Here is a 22,857-nt window from a genome sequence, read left to right as displayed (position 1 = left end):
AATTTTTTGCAGCAGTTACTCCAACTTCGGGCACACAAACCCCAGCACAACCAAGTTGAAATTCCAGGCCAATTTTTTTATTTACCTCTGCACTCAACTGAGATTTATACAGACAAGCAGCATGTCTTGGGGAGGAATACCAATTTGAATTTAGATGGAGACTGAATAAAGTTCTGATACAGAAGGAAGGAAACAAATGTGTTTTTTTTCATTCCGTTTTATATATTTCTTTCTGGTCATATAAAAAGCCACTTTAAACAGATGGTAATTAAAATTAAGAGCCATTTATTTACCTATGGAAGTACAGTATGCAAGGAGAACAAATTTATTGCAAGCAATAATGGACACTTCACTATCAGAGATCTGTTACAAACATCTTTAAAATCACCGAACTGTAAACATGCAAGTATGTACACCTCCCTGCACAGAATCCCGACAGTGCAGAAAGAGGCCATTCAGCCCTCTGAGTCTGCACCGGCCCTCTGAAAGAGCACTCCACCCAAGCCTATTCGCCCCCGCAACCCAATAACCCCTTAACCTAACCTACACATTCTTGGATACTAAGGGGCAATTTAGCATGACCAATTCACCTAACCTGCACATCTTTGGACTATGGGAGGAAACCCATGCAGACACTGGGAGAAAGTGTAAACTCAACACAGTCACCCAAGGCTGGATTTGTATCCGGGTCGCTGGAGCTGTGAGGCAACAGTGTTAACCACAGTGCCACCGTGCCGCCTGCAACACCATAAGCCCCTCGGTATGGGCAACTACCATGAAGAATCTATAATATGGTTGTTCTGTGGCTCAGTTTATAGCATTCTCACTTCTGCATCAGATGGTTCTGGGTTCAATGATGTGGAGATGCCGGCGTTGGACTGGGGTGAGCACAGTAAGAAGTTTTACAACACCAGGTTAAAGTCCAACAGGTTTGTTTCGATGTCACTAGCTTTCGGAGCGCTGCTCCTTCGTCAGGTGAATGAAGAGGTGTGTTCCAGAAACATATATATATATATATATATATATATAGACAGATTCAAAGATGCCAGACAATGCTTGAAATGCGAGCATTAGCAGGTGATTAAATCTTTACAGATCCAGAGATGGGGTAACCCCAGGTTAAAGAGGTGTGAATTGTGTCAAGCCACGACAGTTGGTAGGATTTCGCAGGCCAGATGGTGGGGGATGAATGTAATGCGACATGAATCCCAGGTACCGGTTGAGGCCGCACTCATGTGTGCGGAACTTGGCTATAAGTTTCTGCTCGGCGATTCTGCGTTGTCGCGCGTCCTGAAGGCCGCCTTGGAGAACGCTTACCCGGAGATCAGAGGCTGAATGCCCTTGACTGCTAAAGTGTTCCCCGACTGGAAGGGAACATTCCTGCCTGGTGATTGTCGCACGATGTCCGTTCATTCGTTGTCGCAGCGTCTGCATGGTCTCGCCAATGTACCACGCTTCGGGACATCCTTTCCTGCAGCGTATGAGGTAGACAACGTTGGCCGAGTCGCACGAGTATGTACCGCGTACCTGGTGGGTGCTGTTCTCACGTGTAATGGTGGTATCCATGTCGATGATCTGGCACGTCTTGCAGAGATTGCCATGGCAGGGTTGTGTGGTGTCGTGGTCACGGTTCTGAAGGCTGGGTAGTTTGCTGCAAACAATGGTTTGTTTGAGGTTGCGCGGTTGTTTGAAGGCAAGTAGTGGGGGTGTGGGGATGACCTTGGCAAGATGTTCATCTTCATCGATGACGTGTTGAAGGCTGTGAAGAAGATGTCGTAGTTTCTCCGCTCCGGGAAAGTACTGGACGACGAAGGGTAGTCTGTCGGTTGTGTCCCATGTTTGTCTTCTGAGGTCGGTGCGGTTTTTTGCTGTGGCGCGTTGGAACTGTTGATCGATGAGTCGAGCGCCACATCCCGTTCGTACGAGGGCATCTTTCAACGTCTGTAGATGTCTGTTACGCTCCTCCTCATCTGAGCAGATCCTGTGTATACGGAGAGCTTGTCCATAGGGGATGACTTCTTTAATGTGTTTAGGGTGGAAGCTGGAGAAGTGGAGCATCGTGAGGTTATCCGTGGGTGACTTCCGGTGATGGTGGGTGGGAGGCGGCCGCACAATGGAGGGCTCCCGTTCGGCAACGGCATTTTCGGGGCTTTAAGCCCGGTCCCAGGGTCCACGGAGGCGGCAGAAGTAGGGAGAAGGCACGGAGGAGGCACATTGAAGACACAGGAGGAAAAAAAAGAACAAAGAAAAATGTCGAGGGTGAGCAAGAAAACGGCCGGAAAAAAAACAGCTGAAGGTCCGTCGGGGAGTGGAAAGGTCACCGCGGGGTCACCAAGGAAAATGGAGGCTGGAGCACCAGGGAAGGCTGCACTGCTTACGGCTGAAGAAATAACTAAGGTGATGTCTGCGGAATTTGAAAAGCAGTTGGCGCAGATTGCGAAATGCATGGAGACGGTGAGGAAGGAGATGAGGGAGGTTTTGAGTGTGCTGGTGGAGGAGGTGGTTTCCCCGGTGAGGATGGAGGTGGCGAGCGCAGTGGCGGAGGTGCGAGAGCAAGGGGAGGCGCTGAAGGAAGTGGAGGAGACGTTATTGCAGCACGGTGATCAACTTGCCTCGATGGGGAAAGAGATGCGGAAGGTGATGGATACTAAGAAGGATCTGCGAGGAAAAATGGAAGACCTGGAAAACAGATCCAGGCGACAGAATTTGAGGATTGTGGGGCTGCCCGAAGGAGTTGAAGGACCGAAGCCGACTGAGTATTTTGCCGCGATGTTGGCAAAACTATTGGGGGAGGGGGAGGATCCCTCCCGATATGAACTGGATCGGGCTCATCGGTCGTGGAGGCCTGTACCAAAGGCGAGTGAGCCACCAAGGGCAGTGACTCTGTGCTTCCGTAGGTACAGTGTGAAGGAGAAGGTCCTGAGCTGGGCCAAGCAGAAGCGGGTGGTGCAGTGGGCTGGAGCTGGTATACGTGTATACCAGGACTTTACGGTGGAGCTGGCAAGGAGGCAGGCTGCCTTCAACCGGGTGAAGAGGGCACTGTACATTTGCAAGGTGCGGTGCGGCATTGTATATCCAGCGAAGCTGAGGGTGACTTACAAGCTCAGGGACTTTTATTTTGGAACGGCGGAAGCAGCGGGGGAGTTTGCGAAAGCAGAAGGACTGTGGCAGAACTGACAAATTTAGGAATGGCCATGTGCCGATGTAACCTCATGACTGTATTTTCTTCTTTTTTGTATCACTGCGCACGGGTGTAGAGACTAAAGGAGCCAATGTGGTATATATTTGGACAAGGGAAGGGACGGGACTTTCACTCGAAATGAGGGTTCTTTGGGGTGTAGGTGGATAGGTGGGGTTTATGTGCTAAAAGGGGATCTTTGGGCTTTCCTAGGGCTGGGCAAGTGGGAAAGGGACCCGGGCGGGGCCTCCGCGCTGGCCGGTTTAAGCCGGCCAGTGAATGGGAGTGAGGTGGGGGGGGAGGGGCTGCGGCCATCGGAGCCTGGCAGAACAGGGTCCGAGTGGTCTAGCCGGGGTGGAAAGTTGGGGGGGGAAGGAACCGAGGTTGGGAGGAGGAGTTTTACAAGAGGCAGTGGACGGGAGGAGCTGGAGACCTGGGGGGGGGGGGAGCTGTGTAAGATTAAGGGTGACTAAGGGTAATCCCTGATTCCATTTTGTCATTTGTTTACGTAAACATGCGGGTTGAGGTTTGGGGGTTGGTGGGATCGTTGTTATTATGGGGACTGACATATCTTGCTGATTATTGTTTATTGTTGATGGATGTAAATGTGGGAGAAAATGTGAAAAAGGAGAATTAAAAAAAAAATTTTTTAAAAGGTTATCCGTGGGTTTGCGGTAAAGCGAAGTGCTGAGGTGACCATCCTTGATGGAGACGAGTGTGTCCAAGGATGCAACTGATTTTGGAGAGTCGTCCATGGTGAGTATGATGGTTGGATGGAACTTATTAATGTCATCGTGTAGTCGTTTCAGTGATTCTTCACCGTGGGTCCAAAGGAAAAAAATGTAATCGATGTATCTGGTGTATAACGTCGGTTGAAGGTCCTGTGCAGTGAGTAGGTCTTGTTCAAACTTGTGCATGAAGATGTTGGCGTACTGGGGTGCGAATTTGGTCCCCATGGCTGTTCCATGTGTCTGGATGAAGAACTTGTTGTCGAAGGTGAAGACGTTGTGATCCAGAATGAAGCGGATGAGTTGCAGAATTGCGTCTGGAGATTGGCAGTTGTCGGTGTTGAGTACTGAGGCTGTTGCAGCAATGCCGTCGTCATGGGGGATGCTGGTATAGAGTGCCGAGACGTCCATTGTGACGAGGAATGTTCCTAGTTCAACTGGTCCATGGGTGCTGAGTTTCTGTAGGAAGTCTGTCGTGTCGCGACAGAAGCTGGGCGTACCTTGTACGATGGGTTTCAAGATGCCCTCGATGTAGCCAGAGAGGTTCTCACACAGGGTCCCATTGCCTGAAACGATAGTACGGCCTGGTGTGTTGGCCTTGTGTATTTTCGGTAGGCAGTAGAGATCTCCAATGCGGGGAGTACGTGGGATGAGAGCACGTAGGGTGCTCTGAAGATCTGGATCCAAGGTCTTGATCAGTCTGTTAAGTTGGCATAAGTGTTCCTTGGTCGGATCTGCGGGTAACTGTCTGTAGTGTTCTTGGTTGTTCAGTTGTCGGTATACTTCTTTGCAGTAGTCCGTTCTGTTCAGTATGACAGCGGCCCCTCCTTTGTCTGCTGGTTTGATGACGATGCTGCGGTTGGTCTTGAGAGCGCGGATGGCATTGCCTTGTGCTTGGGTGACATTCGGGGCTGTCTTGTGAATGCGACTGATGAATCTGGCATTGACGCGACTCCTGACGGCTTGAGCATACATGTCAAGTCTAGGGCAGCGGCCTTCCGGAGGGGTCTAATTCGACTCTTTCCTCTTTGGTTGCCGCACCGCAGATCTCTCGGTCTGCTGTTCTGGTTCATTGATGGTCTGCTTGGGTTCGCTGTTGGCCTCTTGGGGTCTGTGGAAGAATTCCCGGAACCTCATTCGCTTGATGAATTCCTCCGTGTCTGCCGCAAGACTGATGGGGTCCATTTTGGTGGTGGTGCAGAAATTGAGCCCTCTGCTGAGGACTTCGATTTCGTCTGGTTGAAGAGTGTAGTCTGACAAGTTGACAATAGATTTCCCTGTATTGTTTTCTACTGTGGTACCGGGGGTGGCTTGGTTGCTGCTGTTGGTGATGCCGAGTTTCTCAAGCTTCCTGTTCTTAGTATGCATATAGGTGGCATAGTATTGTTGTCTCATCTGTTTGGCGGTGTTCCGCAGCTGGTCTGCTGCGTCCTGAGCACAAGTTGAGAATATGGCCTCTATCTTGGTTTCCAGGTTGCGTCGTCTGCTGTAGAGCTGGCGTACGAGGTGGTTGAGGAGTGAGAGAGAGGTGCGACGGCAGAGTCTCTCAGCGTAGTCTGTGTTGTAGGTCGACTTGAGTGGGTTTGTGATCTGTAGCCCTTTCGGGATCTTGTCTGCTTTCTTGCATCTTTGTAGAAACTTAATGTCAGTGTCTATATGCGCGATCTTCCTGGAGATCCTCTCCACTTTGAGCCGGCAATTTGCGGTGTCGATGGTAGCCATGATGTGGAGATGCCGGCATTGGACTGGGCTGAGCACAGTAAGACGTTTTACAACACCAGGTTAAAGTCCAACAGGTTTGTTTCGATGTCACTAGCTTTCGGAGCGCTGCTCCTTCCTCAGGTGAATGAAGAGGTATGTTCCAGAAATATATATATAGACAGATTCAAAGATGCCAGACAATGCTTGGAATGCGAGCATTAGCAGGTGATTCTGGGTTCAATTCACACTCCAGGGTTTGAGCACAGATCTATACGAACATTGAGGGAGTGCTGCACTGTCAGAAGTGCTATCTTTTGGAATAAACTTTAACTGAGACTCTGTCTACTCCTTCAGGTGGATTTAAAATACCCAATGGCTCTGTTTAGAAGAATAGCAGGGGAATTATCCCCAGTGTTCTGGGCATTATCTATCCCACAGTCAATGTCACAAGAACAAATTGTCTGTAAAATGCTTTGGAACATCCTAAAGTTGTGAAAGGTACCATATGAATGCAAGGCCATCTTTGCTTTCTGAATAGAAAATAGAGCATGAAGCCCTCTGGATACCAAAATTAAGAAATTGCTTTCACAATTAATATAATATTGACTATCACTGGGAAAGTGAGAGGTTTATTTTCCATAAATTGCATTAATTACCTCATATAACAAGTTGCATTTTAATCAGTAGAGATCTAAATAATCCAGCTTTACTTGCAGCATTACTATGCTCAGTCCCAAAGTTTTAAGAAACTGCATAGGTCCTTACTGTCTGAAAATACACCCAATAAGCATCTATAATCTCTCACAGCCTCTTTTTCTCATTTCGATTGTGTTTAATTACTGGAGTTACTGTTTGCTATCAATTTATTGTTTTATGGATTAAGAGAAAGCCAATGTTTCTTGTGATCATACTTTGTATGTTGTGAGGAAATTATAATGAGATAGCTGAGCTGGAAATTCATTTGCTCTCAAGTTTTCCACTCGCAATCGAACCTCCCAATTAGTTGGACAGGTGAATGCCCATTCCAGGGAAGCTGTGGTGTATTGAACGAGGGGATTGTCTGGTGTTTCCACGGCTGCAGGGATTGGGCAGTGTCCCTTCATGGTGGTGTGGCGTCAAGCAACGATCCCGGAACCACCGTGCAGCACAAAAGTGAGACTAAGTAATTGTTAGTCAGAAGCAGTTGTAGAGGGTTCACTCTGTGCAGCTAAGGCACAGAGAAGCCCGGCAGCAGTTGATACTTTCGTGAAGCTGGGAGTTGGGGTAAAGGAAAGCGCGTGGGAAGAAAGTTGACTGCAGTGAAGTTGGAGAGCTGGAACTGTGTCCAAGTATAAACTCTGGCATAAACCGTGGAACACGATCACACACAAAGCAATTAAGTGGCTGGGCAGCAAGCAGTCATTGGATAGTCTGGTAGCCTGACAATCCATTGCAGTCAGTAGAAGCAATGATTCAGAAGAGGGATTCCAGGCGGAGTTGGAGCTGCTGATGAAGGAAATCTTCAAATAAGGGGAGACAAAATCCTTCTTAAGGGAGAGATTTAAAAACAATTTGGTGACTCACAGTGCTCACCAGCATCAGGGTGGGCTGCAGAGAAATTTGTTTGGTCTGTCTTGGACGTGTCTGCTGTGTAATGTGCAGTTTGTAGTGTGTTCATTATGCTATACTATACAACAAAGGCCCTAACCAGATTGGAACAATATCCAGGAATTATTTCACATAATTATATAAAATAAACCAATAAAAGATTTGTATTCATATAACACCTTTCATGACCTCAGGAGAGCCCAAAATGCTTTCCAACCAATTATGTACTCTTGAAATGTAGACACTATTATAATGTATGGAACATAGGAACATTTTGTGCACAGAAGCTTTCCACAAACAGTACTGAAATAAATTACTAGATAATCTGTTTTGGGTGTTTACCGAGGGATAAATCTTCTGAAGGTCACTGAGAAAACTTTCCTGTTCTTCTTTGAATGGGATATTTTTATGACCAGCTAAGGGGGCAACTGGGAAGATAAGATGACAATGCAACATTACTTTAGTTCTGCAGAGGTATGTCAACATGGGTAGACTATGCAATTAGGTCTCTAAATTCAGGCTGGAAGGCACACGTTCTGAATCAAAAATAAGAGTACAACACTAGAATCATAGAATCTCTATAGTGCAGAAGGAGGCCATTTGGCCCAAAGTCAGCACCGACCCTGTAACCCCCACCTAACCTTTTAGACACTAAGGGGCAATTAATCATGACCAATCCACCTAACCTGCACATCTTTAGTCTGTGGAAGGAAACCGGAGCACCCGGAGGAAACCCATGTAAACACAGGAGACTGTGCAAACTCCGCACAGTCATCCAAGGCTGGAATTCAAACCACATCCCCGGTGCTGTGAGGCAGCAGTGCTAACCACTATGCAGAAGTGCTAACCACTGGGCCATTGTGCTGCCCTGAGTCAAGGTTGACACCTTAAGTACAAAATAGGTGTAGAGGTTCTCTATGCTGTTATTTTGTAGGTCAGATGATCTGGTTGTCTCAGTATTCTGGCAATTGCTAGTTCTCAGCATCATCATGGTTTACCCGGGCAAGCTTTTACTGATTCTGCATCTATGACAGTTGTTCCTACTATCAATGGTACAAGTATGTTTTGGGGGTTTTGTGTGGCTTGCATTTCTTCCTTTCCTATCCTTTCACTATCTTGTCATTTTGCTCATGTCAATTTTGTTGTCGGTGTATCAGACTTTTGAAACCATTGGTCAGCATCTGATGGGTCAAGTTGTACACAAGTAATTCCTGACATTGATTCTTTTGTCCATTCACTGCTAGTTTTGCATTATAAAAATAAACGTCTTAAAACTTCATAAATTTGTTCCAACAAAGATCTCAAATTAAATTTTCATCTCAGGTCAACACAAACGATCAGACAGTAAAATATGCTAAAGCAGTCCTGCACATTGGATCTGGAACTCAATCTCAAAAGATACAGTATATATTTTGTCAGCCTAACTGGAAATGAAAATTGTCAGTGAACTTATGTGCACTAAGGTTCAGACTGAAATTACTCAAACTCTCTTGCTTGTCATCCATCATAAAATATTAGAAGTGATCATTATTTAATATATTATCCTTTTACAGGCTTAACCAAATGGTTAACTCTCTTCTAAACCTTGCTTACCTTACAGAGAGTAAGTAGAAAATAAAGTTCATTATTTAAATCACTAAAATGGTTTCCTTTTGCGCGGCATGGTGGCGCAGTGGTTAGCACTTCTGCCTATGGCGCTGAGGACCCGGGTTCGATCCTGGCCCCGGGTCACAGTCAATGTGGAGTTTGCACATTCTCCCCATGTCTGCGTGGATTTCACGCACACAACCCAAAGATGTGCAGATTAGGTGGATTGGTCACGCTAAATTGCCCCTTAATTGGAAAAAATAATTGGGTACTCTAAATTTAAATTTTAAAAAATGTTTCCTTTTAATATACTGTCAAGTCGTAGCAATGTGCTTAGTGAATTGTCCCATTAGTAATTATATTCAGATTAATTATGAAGGAATCACACAAGAACTACTGTACATTGGCCATATACAATCACTATTACCTGTTCCATGGCATTGAGAACCTTTTTCTCCTCTTCCTCCATCATTCTTTTTAAATAGGCCAATTCCAGTTCATGGCGCCTCTCTTGCTCCTTTAGAGAAGTTAACTGTGTGACATTAGTTGAATGCTTAAAATTCTTCTCATCCCTAAGTGCTTGAACCTGTAATAGATTTTTAAAATTACAACTATTGTTCTAAATTTTAATTTCTAAAGTTAGTAGGCCTCAGATAATTAATACAATCAGAACATCATAACATTTTAATGTCTAATATTTGGATCTCCACCTGCAAATATAAAAAATAATTGATCAATTCTGGCTGTCACTGCACTACAGAAGAGTATCCAACTACAACAGGAAACATGTTGGTTTTCTTTTTTTTTAAATATGGAACGCTTCACGGATTTGCGTGTCATCCTTGCGTAGGGGCCATGCTAATCTTCTCTGTATCGTTCCAATTTTAGTATATGTGCTGCCGAAGCGAGCACAACATGTTGGTTTTCTAATGGAATTACACAAAGTATTTATTTGAGTGAAAGAAAAAAAAACCCCAACATACTGAATATAATAGTACGAGGTATCACAGAGGAGGCTTCTTACATAACAAAGAAGTTTATAGGAAACAACAGTGAGGTTTAACTATATACAGACACAGAGGTGTATCATACAGCTCTTTACTCCCACTGGTCGGGGTTTGTGCCCTCGCACACAGAAGACTCGAGCAGGTTACGTGGTCGGCAAAAGATCGCCACTTAAAAGGGCCACGCTATCACACTGAGCTTATGTATTTTCATTTAACCTGAATGTGCAGCATTTTCTAACTAGTTCATCAACTACCTTTACAGTAAGTCATGTTTTATTCCCGAGTGAATTCTGAGCACAATAAATCATAAAACAATTTATTACACATAAACAGGTAAGCTGGCCAAAAAATTAACACGTGCATAAAAGTTATCATGGCTTAATTGTTAAATGAAGCCATAAATGTAACATAATATCCGGAATGGAAATTCCTGGATCACTGACGTAGTACTTTTAAGGCAGCGGAGCAAGTGTAATGTGGAATTTTCCCATATCTTTTCAGAGTGTCAGGCTCTGACTGAAACCCAGAATGTAGCTCCTCAGCTGCACAGCCAAGATTTTAGTCCAGATCTTGAGAAACTGAAAACAAATTCAGTGGGGTGGATTACACCATCACTGTGGCAGGGTGGAGTCTGTCAGAGCCGATGAGGCCGGCTCCACAGAGATCAGGGTAATGGCACAGAGTAACCCTCCCCACGGACATGGGGGACCCCCCAAAACATCAGGAGTGACCCCTCCCACACCCCACTCCAGACAGCAGGGGCAGCACCTCCACCACGCATCAGCATCGGGGGCTCTCCCCCCACCACACGCATCAGCATCGGGGGCTCTCCCCCCACCACACGCATCAGCATCGGGGGCTCTCCCCCCACCACACGCATCAGCATTGGGGGCTCTCCCACCACCACACGCATCAGCATCGGGGGCTCTCCCACCACCACACGCATCAGCATCGGGGGCTCTCCCCCCACCACACGCATCAGCATTGGGGGCTCTCCCCCCACCACACGCATCAGCATCGGGGGCTCCTCCCCACCACACGCATCAGCATCGAGGGCTCCTCCCCACCACACACATCGGCATCGGGGGCTCCTCCCCACCACACGCATCAGCATCAGGGGCTCCTCCCCACCACACGCATCCGCATTGGGCGCTCTCCCCCCACCACATGCATCAGCATTGGGCGCTCTCCCCCACCACATGCATCAGAATCGGGGGCTCTCCCCCCACCACACGCATCAGCACTGGGGGCACCTCCCCACCACACGCATCAGCATCGGGGGCTCCCCCCCACCACCGCACCCGCATTGGGCGCTCTCCCCCCACCACACGCATCAGCATCGGGGGCTCTTCCCCCCCCCCCCCCACACGCATCAGCACCAGGGGCTCCTCCCCACCACACGCATCAGCATCGGGGGCTCCCCCCCACCACCGCATCAGCATCGGGGGCTCTCCCCACCACACGCATCAGCATCGGGGGCTCTCCCCCCACCACACGCATCAGCATCGGGGGCTCCTCCCCACCACACGCATCAGCATCGGGGGCTCCTCCCCACCACACGCATCAGCATCGGGGGCTCCTCCCCACCACACGCATCAGCATCGGGGGCTCCTCCCCACCACACGCATCCGCATTGGGCGCTCTCTCCCCACCACACGCATCAGCATCGGGGGCTCCTCCCCACCACACGCATCAGCATCGGGGGCTCCTGCCCACCACACGCATCCGCATTGGGCGCTCTCCCCCCACCACACGCATCAGCATCGGGGGCTCTCCCCCCACTACACACATCAGCATCGGGGGCTCGCACTCCTCCCTCAACTATAAACATCAGCATTGGGGCTCCCACCCCTCCTTCAACCACTAGCGTCAGCATCAGGGGCACCTCCTCGCGCAAAAAACACCGCTCCTAATGGGGCTCCTGAGAGGGTCTGCCTCGGCACAGGCTGGCACTGCCAGGTTGGCAGTACCAAGCCATGCCAAGGGACAGTGTTGGTCACTGCCAGGCATGTCCCTCTCCCCCCTGGGGACTATACTTACCTTTACGCCCTAGGGGGATCCCTTCGACCGATTTGCTTTTCAAAACTTGCTGAATATTGAGTGAGGGGGGAAATCATATGGTGGGGAAAATCAGTAGTGAGATTACAATGTATGTAAATCTATTAAAATTAGATTCTCACTTTTTGTGGACATCTACCTTGTTATTCGACTGGCAAGTGGCATGGAAAATCGGGAAAAGAGATTGCACCGGCAAGACTCTTGTCTCCCAATTCTCACAAGACTTTGCGTCCGTTTCGCTGTTCTCGCTGACGTTGAATGCGGGTGTAAAATGAACCCCATGCACACACATTGCGCCTGTTTCAGCTAAACAAAATAAGTGATAGCCATTCGCTGGTTCATTCCTCAGGGCAATGCCATGACACAATCAGAGTCAAGCTGCATTGTTTACATTTTCAATAAATGTTTGGCAGCTAATTGTCAGTCACCATCAACGGATGCATTCTCCATGGCAATGCCTCTACCAATCAGAGTCCACATGTCAACCAATCAGCATTCTCTTCTCCTACAATATAAAGTTATTTTCCCAGACATTGGTATTCTTGCAATTTCTTGCAATTGTCCTGATGAGTGCAAGACAAAAAGTTTTGACAAAATGTCTTTTTTCAGCAATACATACACAAGTAGTATAGATGTATGTAAGGGAAAGTTAGACAAATAGATGAAGGAAAAGGAAATAACCAACCCAAGAAAGGGTAGATATCCAAGGATTAACCGACATGCCCAGGCGTACACCAGTACAAATATCTCGCCTTTGTTGGGTTGGTCTCCTATATTTATTTGGCTTTACAGGTAGTGACAGTTGTTAATTGATTACACCTACCCCATCTCCAACAACACCAGAGGTGCCAACTACAGAGAAAAAGGAAATCAGTCTTTCTAGGATACCTAAATGCCACCCTGCTGTGGTACTACTCGTCTTATCTATAAATAAGGTGAAGGGAACTAAAAAATGTACTCCCTCAGTGTAAAAGCAAGGATTACAAGACAAAGAAAAAATAGGTAAATACGGTCAACCAACTCAGCATGATTTTCACAGTATAACAGATGGCAAATGCTCATATATCATACACCCTTGTCAGGATAAAATGTAATAATAGGAGGCACAGTGGTTAGCACCGCTGCCTCACAGCTCCAGGAGGCTATTTGGCCCATCGGGTCCACACTGACCCTTTGAAAGAGCACCCCACCTAGGCCCACTCTCGCACCTTATCCCAGTAATCCCACCTTAGCCATGGACACTAAGGGGCAATTTAGCATAGCCAATCCACTTAACCTGCACATCTTTGGAATGTGAGAAGAAACCGGAGCACCAGGAAGAATTAGCAGTGGTCAAAGATGTTAGGGCCCCCGGTGGAACAGGAGATGTGTTGGTGGAATTTTGGAAGTACACTCTTGAGGTTGGGGAAGCTTTCCCTTGCCACCAATTTGCCTAACATCTGGGCCACGTATTCCGTCGGGCTCCTGCTCCCGGTTCCCTCCGGTAGGCCCACAATGCAGAGGTGCTGGCAGCACAACCGATTTTCTTGATCCTTGAGCTTCCCCTTTAGTGTCCCTTGCGCGCCACCAACTTTGCCATTTCTGTCTCCAGTGCGGCGATCCGATCACTCTGGTTGGCCGAGGCCTTCTCCAGCTCCCAGATCGTAATCTCCAGACGCCTTTCTGCCTTTTCCTGTGCTGCATGCAGGGTGACCAGCGCCTGCCTCCGCCTTTGCCACTTTTACTGTTACCATCATCTCTGTTTTGATGGCATCCTTGAGATCTTGCATTAGGAACTCCCTCCATTCGTTCATTGGGGGGGGGGGGGGGGGCCCTTAAACTTGCCCCTACTCTGTTCTGAAGTTCCCACCTGTTTCCAGAAGACAATTATCATACCGGTGCCAAAGAAGAACCAGGCAACGTGCCTCAACGACTACAGAGCAGTGGCCCTGACATCTATTATTATGAAGTGCTTCGAGAGGTTAGTCATGAGACACTTCAACTCCAACCTTCCAGATTGCCTCGATCCACTGCAATTTGCCTACTGCGACAACCGGTCCACAGCAGATGCTATCTCCCTGGTTGTACACTCATACCTGGAGCATCTCGACAACAAGGACACCTACATCAGACTCCTGTTCACTGACTAGGGCTCTGCCTTTTACACCATAATCCCAGCCAAGCTCATATCCAAACTCCAAAACCTAGGACTCAGTTTCTCCCTCTGCAAGTGGATCCTCGACGTCTTGACCCGCAGACCGGAATAAATAAGGCTAAACAACGACACCTCCTCCACGATAGTCCTCAATACCAGGGCCCTACAAGGCTACATACTTAGCCCTTATACTCCTTATACACACATGATGTGTGGCAAAATGCGGCTCCAACTCCATCTACAAGTTTGCTGATGACACGACCGTAGTGGGTCGGATCTCAAACAACGATGAGTCAGAGTACAACAGGGAGGTAGAGAACTTAGTGGAATGGTGTAACTACAACAATCTCTCCCTCAATGTCAGCAACACTAAGGAGCTGGTCATTGACTTCAGGAAACAAAGTGTCACCCATGCTCTGTCTGTATCAATGGTGCCAAGATGGAGATGATTTACAGTTTCAAATTCCTAGGTGTAAACATCACCAACAATCTGTCCTGGTCCAGAAAGCACAATAGCATCTATACTTCTTCAGGAAACGAAAGAAATTCGGCATGTCCACAATGACTCTTACCAATTTTTATAGATGTACCATAGAAAGCATCCTATCTGGCTGCAGCTTGGTATGGCAACTGCTTGGCCCAAGACCATAAGAAACTACAGAGTCGTGAACACAGTCCAATACTGGGTCCATTATGGCCCTTCCCTAGTTGGACTATTTACATATTGTTTCAAGAAACCCTCCTGGATGCTCCTTACAAATTCTCCCCCATCCAAGCCACTAGCTCTAAATGAGTCCCAGACAATATCGGGGAAGTTAAAATCACCCACCACAACAGCCCTGTTGTTTTTACATTTTTCCAAAATCTGTCTACATATCTGCCCCTCTGTCTCCCACAGGTTGTTGAAAGGCCTAAAATAAACCTGCAACATTGTGATTGCACCCTTCCTATTCCTGAGCTCTACTCATATAGCCTTGCTGCATGAGCCCTCGAAGGTGCCCTCCCTCAGTAGAGCTGTGATATTCTCCTTAATCAGTAATGCAACTCCCCCACCCCTTTTTACAACCCCCTCTATCCTGTCTGAATCCTGGAGAGTTTAGCTGCCATTCCTGTCCCTCCCTCAACCAAGTCTCTGTAATGGCAACAACATCATAGTTCCAAATACTAATCCAAGCTCTAAGTTCCTCTGGCCTTACCGGTTACATTTCTCACATTTAAACAAATGTACTTCAGACCACCAGTCCTGCCCTGTTCAGCAATGTCTCCCTACCTGCTCTTCCTCTTAGTCTTACTGGCCTTAGTCATTAGCGCTTCCTCAGTTACTTCACCTACTGACCTATTACTCTAGTTCCCACCACCCTGTCACACTAGTTAAAACATTTTTTTTAAATAGCTTATTGTCACAAGTAGGCTTCAATGAAATTACTGTGAAAAGCCCCTAGTCGCCACATTCCGGCGCCTGTTCGGGGAGGCTGGTACGGGAATTGAACTGTGCTGCTGGCCTGCCTTGGTCTGCTTTAAAACCAGCTTTTTAGCCCAGTGTGCTAAACCAGCCCCTAAACCCCCCCCCCCGAGTGATGCTAGCAAATGTATATGACATGCAAATTAATGATAGTCTTAGTAATTCTTCCAAGAGGAGAACAATGATGGCACAGCATTAAACACATATGGAGCTGTGTTAAAGGTATCTATAATGTTATATAGAAGTTTGGTGTGGCAGAAATTTCCTCTAACTAAATATTGGGAAGGCCAAAGCCATCGTTTTAATCCCTGCTCCAAACTCCAGTCAATTCACAATCTTGGGCCTGGATTTTCACAAAGTCGGGCTGACTCCAGAGACCTTTACATATGGTAGACCATACCCAATTCCAGGATTCCCAATGGCAGAAACTTTCAGCAACATCGGATATAAATATGGGCAGGGAGCCCACACGTTGCGCTCCTGATTTATCTTCCATCGCAGGCATCACATCACCGGCCACCAACCCATCCCCCCTCAAACCTGAACCCCCCCCCAATCTGCAACCCACCCCACACCACCCACCTGACCCCCAATTTTCACACCATCTGGTCAGTTTCCCCGAGGACTGGCATAGTCTAGATTCAGAAATCTTTTGAAAGATAAATTTAAAAGCTCTTACCACTATTCACTTATATCCCCCATAGCACTCCATGTCCCTTCCAATAACTCTCTTATCTCTCATGCCCCCTCCATGCTCCCTCATATCCCCCATGTCTCTTCCATGTCTACTCACCCATTGGTGCAAAACCAATGAGCCATGTAATAACAACAATGGCAAATCTCAAAATGTTCGTGAATAAAAACACCCATTCAGAATCTGCTTTGAAAAATTTGCCTCACTTACAAAAGTGTCAATCAGACACTGCCATTCATAGTTGCAATAATAGAAGCTTCGCACATCAAAACTCTTAAGTCTTTTCCAAATAAACATCCGGACATTTTAAAAAATCAAAGAAAGAATCCATAGAATTCCTACAGTGCAGAAGGCCATTCAGCTCATCGTGTTTGCACTGACCCTCTGAAAGAGCACCCTGCTTAGCCGAAAGAGCAATATCTAGGCCCACTCCCCCAACCTATCCCCATAACCCCATGAACCCACCTAACCTGCACATCTTTGCATAATAACTTTGCAACATAACGTTAACACTCCACTTTAGCCTGTGTAAATAGACCCCTGCCAAGCTGATCCATTAATGAATCTTGGAGTTCAGCCAAATATTCATAATGAAGCCATCTGAAGAAACAGATGTCTCACCATATGTCTTAACTTATGGCAATCCCCCATCAGCCCTGTGTTCCTTTACCTACATTGCCTGACCGGGAGCAAAATGACTGAATTTTGGAATTATCATCCTTGCTTTCCATGAATTTGCCCCTCCCTAACTCTGTAATATCCCCCAATCCCACAACCCTCTGAGATTTCTGCGCTCCTCGAATTCTGGCCCCAAGTTCTGGAATCCCCTCCCTACACTTCTCCACCTGGTTTTCCTTCTTTCAGATACTCCTTAAAACATATCCCTTTGAGCAAACCTTTGGTCATCTGAAGGAGGCATATGACGTACATAAGCAACTGGGATCAAGTGGATCCCTTGCAGAGTATAGAGATTGTCGAAATAGAGTTAAGAGGGAAATCAGGAGGGCAAAAAGGGGACATGAAATTGCTTTGGCAAATAATGCAAGGGAGAATCCAAAGAGATTCTACAGATACATAAAGGGGAAAAGAGTAACTAGGGACAGAGTAGGGCCTCTTAAGGATCAACAAGGACATCTATGTGCAGAGCCACAAGAGTTGGGTGAGATCCTGAATGAATATTTCTCATCGGTATTCACGGTGGAGAAAGGCATGGATGTTAGGAAACTAAGGGAAATAAATAGTGATGTCTTGAGAAGTGTGCATATTACAGAGGAGGAGGTGCTGGAAGTCTTAAAGCGCATCAAGGTAGATAAATCCCCGGGACCTGATGAAATGTATCCCAGGATGTTGTGGGAGGCTAGGGAGGAAATTGCGGGTCCCCTAAATGAGATATTTGAATCATCGGCAGCCACAGGTGAGGTGCCTGAAGATTGGAGAGTGGCGAATGTTGTGCCCTTGTTTAAGAAGGGCAGCAGGGAAAAGCCTGGGAACTACAGACCGGTGAGCCTAACGTCTGTAGTAGGTAAGTGGCTAGAAGGTATTCTGAGAGACAGGATCTACAAGCATTTAGAGAGGCAAGGACTGATTCGGGGCAGTCAGCATGGCTTTGTGCGTGGAAAATCATGTCTCACAAATTTGATTGAGTTTTTTGAGGGGGTGACCAAGAAGGTAGATGAGGGCAGTGCAGTAGATGTTGTCTACATGGACTTTAGCAAAGCCTTTGACAAGGTACCGCATGGTAGGTTGTTGCAGAAGGTTAAAGCTCACGGGATCCAGGGTGAGGTTGCCAATTGGATTCAAAATTGGCTGGACGACAGAAGACAGAGGGTGGTTGTAGAGGGTGGTTTTTCAAACTGGAGACCTGTGACCAGTGGTGTGCCTCAGGGATCGGTGCTGGGTCCACTGTTATTTGTGATTTATATTAATGATTTGGATGAGAATTTAGGAGGCATGGTTAGTAAGTTTGCAGATGACACCAAGATTGGTGGCACAGTGGATAGTGAAGAAGGTTATCTAGGATTGCAACGGGATCTTGATCAATTAGGCCAGTGGGCCGACGAATGGCAGATGGAGTTTAATTTAGATAAATGTGAGGTGATGCATTTTGGCAGATCGAATCAGGCCAGGACCTACTCAGTTAATGGTATGGCGTTGGGGAGAGTTATAGAACAAAAAGATCTAGGAGTACAGGTTCATAGCTCCTTGAAGGTGGAGTCGCAGGTGGACAGGGTGGTGAAGAAGGCATTCGGCATGCTTGGTTTCATTGGTCAGAACATTGAATACAGGAGTTGGGACGTCTTGTTGAAGTTGTACAAGACATTGGTACGGCCACACTTGGAATACTGTGTGCAGTTCTGGTCACCCTATTATAGAAAGGATATTATTAAACTGGAAAGAGTGCAGAAAAGATTTACTAGGATGTTGCCGGGACTTGATGGTTTGAGTTATAAGGAGAGGCTGGATAGACTGGGACTTTTTTCCCTGGAGCGTAGGAGGCTTAGGGGTGATCTTATAGAGGTCTATAAAATAATGAGGGGCATAGATAAGGTAGATAGTCAACATCTTTTCCCAAAGGTAGGGGAGTCTAAAACTAGAGGGCATAGGTTTAAGAGGAGAGGGGAGAGATTCAGAAGGGCCCAGAGGGGCAATTTCTTCACTGAGAGGGTAGTGAATGTCTGGAATGGGCTGCCAGAGGTAGTAGTAGAGGCGGGTACAATTGTGTCTTTTAAAAAACATTTAGATAGTTACATGGGTAAGATGGGTATAGAGGGTTATGGGCCAAGTGCGGGCAACTAGGACTAGCTTAATGGTAAAAACTGGGCGGCATGGACTGGTTGGGCCGAAGGGCCTGTTTCCATGCTGTAAACTTCTATGATTCTATGATTCTATGATCTAATATCTCCTTATGTGGTTCAATGTCAAATAATGCTCTTGTGAAGTGCCATAGGATGTTTCATTGTGTTGAGGCACAAATAAATGTATGATGTTGTTGTGGTCTCTCCCAAGTAGATCAGTGAAGGCTGAGATAGCGGTAGAGCACTTTTTTGTTCAATTGTGCCATGCATTTTACTTCCAATATAGGTCAGAACTTTGATTGACATTGTTACCAAGAATTCAAAAAATTCTTTCCTGATAGACCGTTAACTTTAGTTTCCCTCCACACTAGACTGCAGCAGTAGCAGGTGATCAACTATCCCAGAACAACTCCAATAAAAACAAAAAGTATCCTAATTCCGTCTGATCTGGGAGCAGCTTGCCCACTTGGTAACTTGGCCTGCTGGAGTCCCAGCACTGAAAGCTGGTCCAAAAATCACACCTGGTATTTCTCTGGAGGAATCTGGTGACTGACTGGCATGCTAGTGACTGCCGACATTGCTGGACTCAACCTAAGCATCTCCATGTTATGAATAAAGTGTGTTTTTTTTAAACTCCACTAAATTACAGTGAGTCCCTACAAAATTAATGGAATAGATACTACTAATAAAAACTACTGCCCACCAGATGAAAGGCATCTAAAATTCATGGTGTGACCTATTCAATCTGTGAAGTTTCAGTGACTTTTCCTCCCAAAGCACTGTCTGATACTATTTTTCGATTTCTGGTTAAATTTGTTTGTTGTTGCATTTGCCGGTTTGAATCTGGTAGAACTGGTGGTTCAGAAAGGTTTGTTTCCCACAGTCCTAAACATAGGAATGAAAGGACATTGCTAATCACAACCTTTCCTAACTGCCAATATCAAACATGCAAATCAAGCATATTAAAGTACAGATGGAAATAGAATTTCTAAAGCAAGTTTGTAACTTAATGGGAGTTTTTTCAGACATATTTATTTATATCCAATTCTTAAATTTAGCACAAGTGTGTGGTCTGTAGCAGTGACCTTCAACATGCTGCTCAATGTACTGTCACCTTTTTATTATGATGCATGGGATAGCACCACCACCACCCTCCCACCTCCACTTTCTCCTCCGCCCATGTCAGGTATTCCTCTCCTGTGTTCATATAAATATATTTGTAAAAGAACTAGACAAATGTGACACTAAGTTGATTGATTACAGTTACATGCAGTAATTATGAAAATGACAATATTCAAAGTACAGCCAGTTAATTTTCTTTAAGTATACCTACCTTTTCCAGCTCCTTAGTTAGCTCCAGCACATGAGAGTGCAAAAGGGCATTTTCCTTTGTCAAGCGGCCACAATCCTCTGCCACTTTATTCCTGAGAAATTTATCTTCTTCTGCCAACAACACTCTGTCCCTCAGCTTTTGCTGCAGACTGCTGATTTCATCCCTGCAAAATAGTAGGTCTGTTAATCACTTAACCTAATAAAATGCAGGGTGTGAAGCGCTTTGGAAGAAATACAGTAAGGAAAATTTGTAATTTCTTTAAAATGTCACTGGAATCTGCAGTTGTTTTAAGAATGTTTGAAAGGGACTGCTAAGAGTTTGCATCAATTGCAAAGGGGTCAATCTTGGATAATAAGAAACACTGCTGTATGTGACCTGGTGACTCTTGACCTAGAAACAATACCAACAGTAAAAAAGTTAAGATATAAACGCCGTATGGACTTTTACCAAGAAGCCTCACAAGGGAAAACAGACATTAAACTTTTACAAGTTGTGTGCAATACAGTTGAAAAGGACAGAAAGTTGAAGACATTGTGCTGGATTCTCCGTTCCTGAGTCTAAGTGCTGACACCAACGGAGGATCCACGTCAAAGAAATCGGTGCCACACCCACACCGATTCCGCTACCGGCGAGGGGCTAGCACCGGCGCGTGTGGAACAGCAGCAGAACACGCAAAACAGTGCGGGAATTGCTGGGTCCATGATGGACACTTGCAGGGCTGACAAGCTGCAGCCACGCTTAGACTATACATCGCCCACATACACCGATCGCAGCCGAAAAGATGGCACTGGTTGTGCTGGAGCGCCCATACAGCTGGTGGGTCAGCTGGGGCCAGAGGGCACCCAGGGGGGGTGCCACGGGGGTCACCTATATGGCCCAGGGCACCAGATTTATAGTGGGCTGACAGCGGCATGCTCAGTCACATGGCTGCCTTGCCAGCTGCGGTAATGGTGTTGCGTACCTGTCCACCACGACCCCACAGCCCACCACCTGGCCACCCCCCAGGCCCTGGCAGAAGCCCCCCAGCCAGCAGCATGACTGTCGGTGAAGTATGGCGGAGCTGGACACTGTCCGTACACCCTCTCTCTTTCTCAGCAGCCATCACGGCAGGTTCACGATTGTTGAGAGCACACACGGACCGCGCCTTTGAGAATTTGGCCCATCAGAGGCAGAGCATCGTTAGTGGGCCCACTAATGAGATGCGGATACGGTTGCAACTAAGCACAGCGTGCATCGCAATGACGCCGTTTTTGGGGAGGTGATCATCACGATTTGGCGTCAAACCAGCAGCAGCTGCAGTTTTGGCATTGGGAGCAATTCTCCTCCTGATCATACGCCCTGTGCAGAGGTGGGCGAAGTAGAAGCAGTAGGTGGAGTGGGATGGGAATGGTATACATGTGTACCAGGACTTTACAAATAAGCTGGCAAGGAGACGGAGGCCTTCAGTCAAGCCAAGGCAGCATTATATACCCACAACGTGCGGTTTGGTAGGGTCTACCTGGCGAAGCTGAGGGTCATGCACAATGACAGGGACTACTACTTCTAGACGGAGGCTTTCGTGAAGGCAGAAGGCCTGGAACTAGACTGGATTTGGACTATGACAGATTTTGGCTGGGAATAAAACATTTTTCCTTTTTTCTTTCCATTTATGGCTGTTATGATGAACTATTTTGTGTAATAGGAGTTTGGACTGGGGTGGTTTGTGATTTATGGTTGTTTGGGTTTTGGGGTTTGTTGGGATGGAGGGTGTTGGAAGAGGCAAGTGTGGGGGGCTTTGGAGTTGGTGCATTTTTTCGATGTGGGGGAGGGTGCTCTGGCAGGTGCCGCCGCACTAGCAAATGTAATGTTGGATAGTGAACGAGAGTGAGGTGGAGGTAGGGGCAGTGTTCTTAGGAACCAGATTTCGAAGGGCCTAGAAGGTGTGAATGGTCGGAGGATGGGGCCGATACTGAGTGAGGTGTTTTCAAGAGTAAGTGGTGGAAGGGTTTCTGGGAAGGGGGGCGGGGAAGGGTTGGGTCTCACCGGCTACGTGGGGCCTGGGAGGATGAACATGGAGGTGGGGTGGGGTAGGAAGGGCAAGAGGAGTGAGGCCCCTGGTTAGAGTTGTGACGTGGAACCGGTGAAGGGGGTGCAAGTTTTCTCGCACATAAAGGGCCTGAAAGTGGACATGGTGCTGTTATAGGAGACTCAGCTGAGGGTAAAGGACCAAATGAGGCTGAGGAAGGGCTGGGTAAGCCAGCTGTTCCATTCGGGCTTCGACTGTAGGACTCGGGGGGGGGGGGGGGGGGGGGGGGTGGCGATACTGATGGGTAAACGGGTGAGATTCCAAATGGAGACAGTGGTGGCAGACCAGGGGGGCAGATACACGATAATGCCTGGGGGGTTGGAAGGGGGGGCTAGTGGTGTTAGTTAGCGTATATGCCCCAAATTGGAATGATGCTGGGTTTATGAGGAAAATACTGGCGGTCATACTCCCCATGTTGATATTGGGGGCGGATTGGAAAATGGTGCTGGACCTGAAGCATCTGTGCTCGCTGGTCCCTTCAGTGGGAAGGGGGGGGGGTATTGGCCGGTTTCATGAAGGAGATGGGAC

The 22,857-nt window shown here is 47.1% G+C and overlaps 1 protein-coding gene and 1 non-coding gene across 4 annotated transcripts in view; both read right to left on the bottom strand.

Annotated features, from left to right (window-relative positions):
- The window catches only part of LOC140385384 (uncharacterized), a 101,846-nt gene that overhangs the window by 9,273 nt on the left and 69,716 nt on the right, over positions 1-22,857 (bottom strand). For all 3 annotated transcript variants that reach the window (XM_072467498.1, XM_072467497.1, XM_072467496.1), the window contains 2 exons: positions 20,265-20,427; positions 9,209-9,367 (listed from right to left, as the gene is read on the bottom strand). In XM_072467498.1, coding sequence (XP_072323599.1) covers positions 9,209-9,367; positions 20,265-20,427 — 322 coding nt within the window. The remainder of the gene's footprint in view (positions 1-9,208; positions 9,368-20,264; positions 20,428-22,857) is intronic.
- LOC140386116 (U6 spliceosomal RNA) lies at positions 9,587-9,693 on the bottom strand. The gene has a single exon (XR_011933583.1). It is a non-coding gene; the product is annotated as a U6 spliceosomal RNA (small nuclear RNA).

The sequence above is a fragment of the Scyliorhinus torazame genome, chromosome 11 (genome assembly GCF_047496885.1).
Source record: "Scyliorhinus torazame isolate Kashiwa2021f chromosome 11, sScyTor2.1, whole genome shotgun sequence".
Lineage (NCBI taxonomy): Eukaryota > Metazoa > Chordata > Chondrichthyes > Carcharhiniformes > Scyliorhinidae > Scyliorhinus > Scyliorhinus torazame.
The sequence above is the reverse complement of the archived record's forward strand: the minus strand, read 5'-3'. Positions and strand labels throughout refer to the sequence as shown.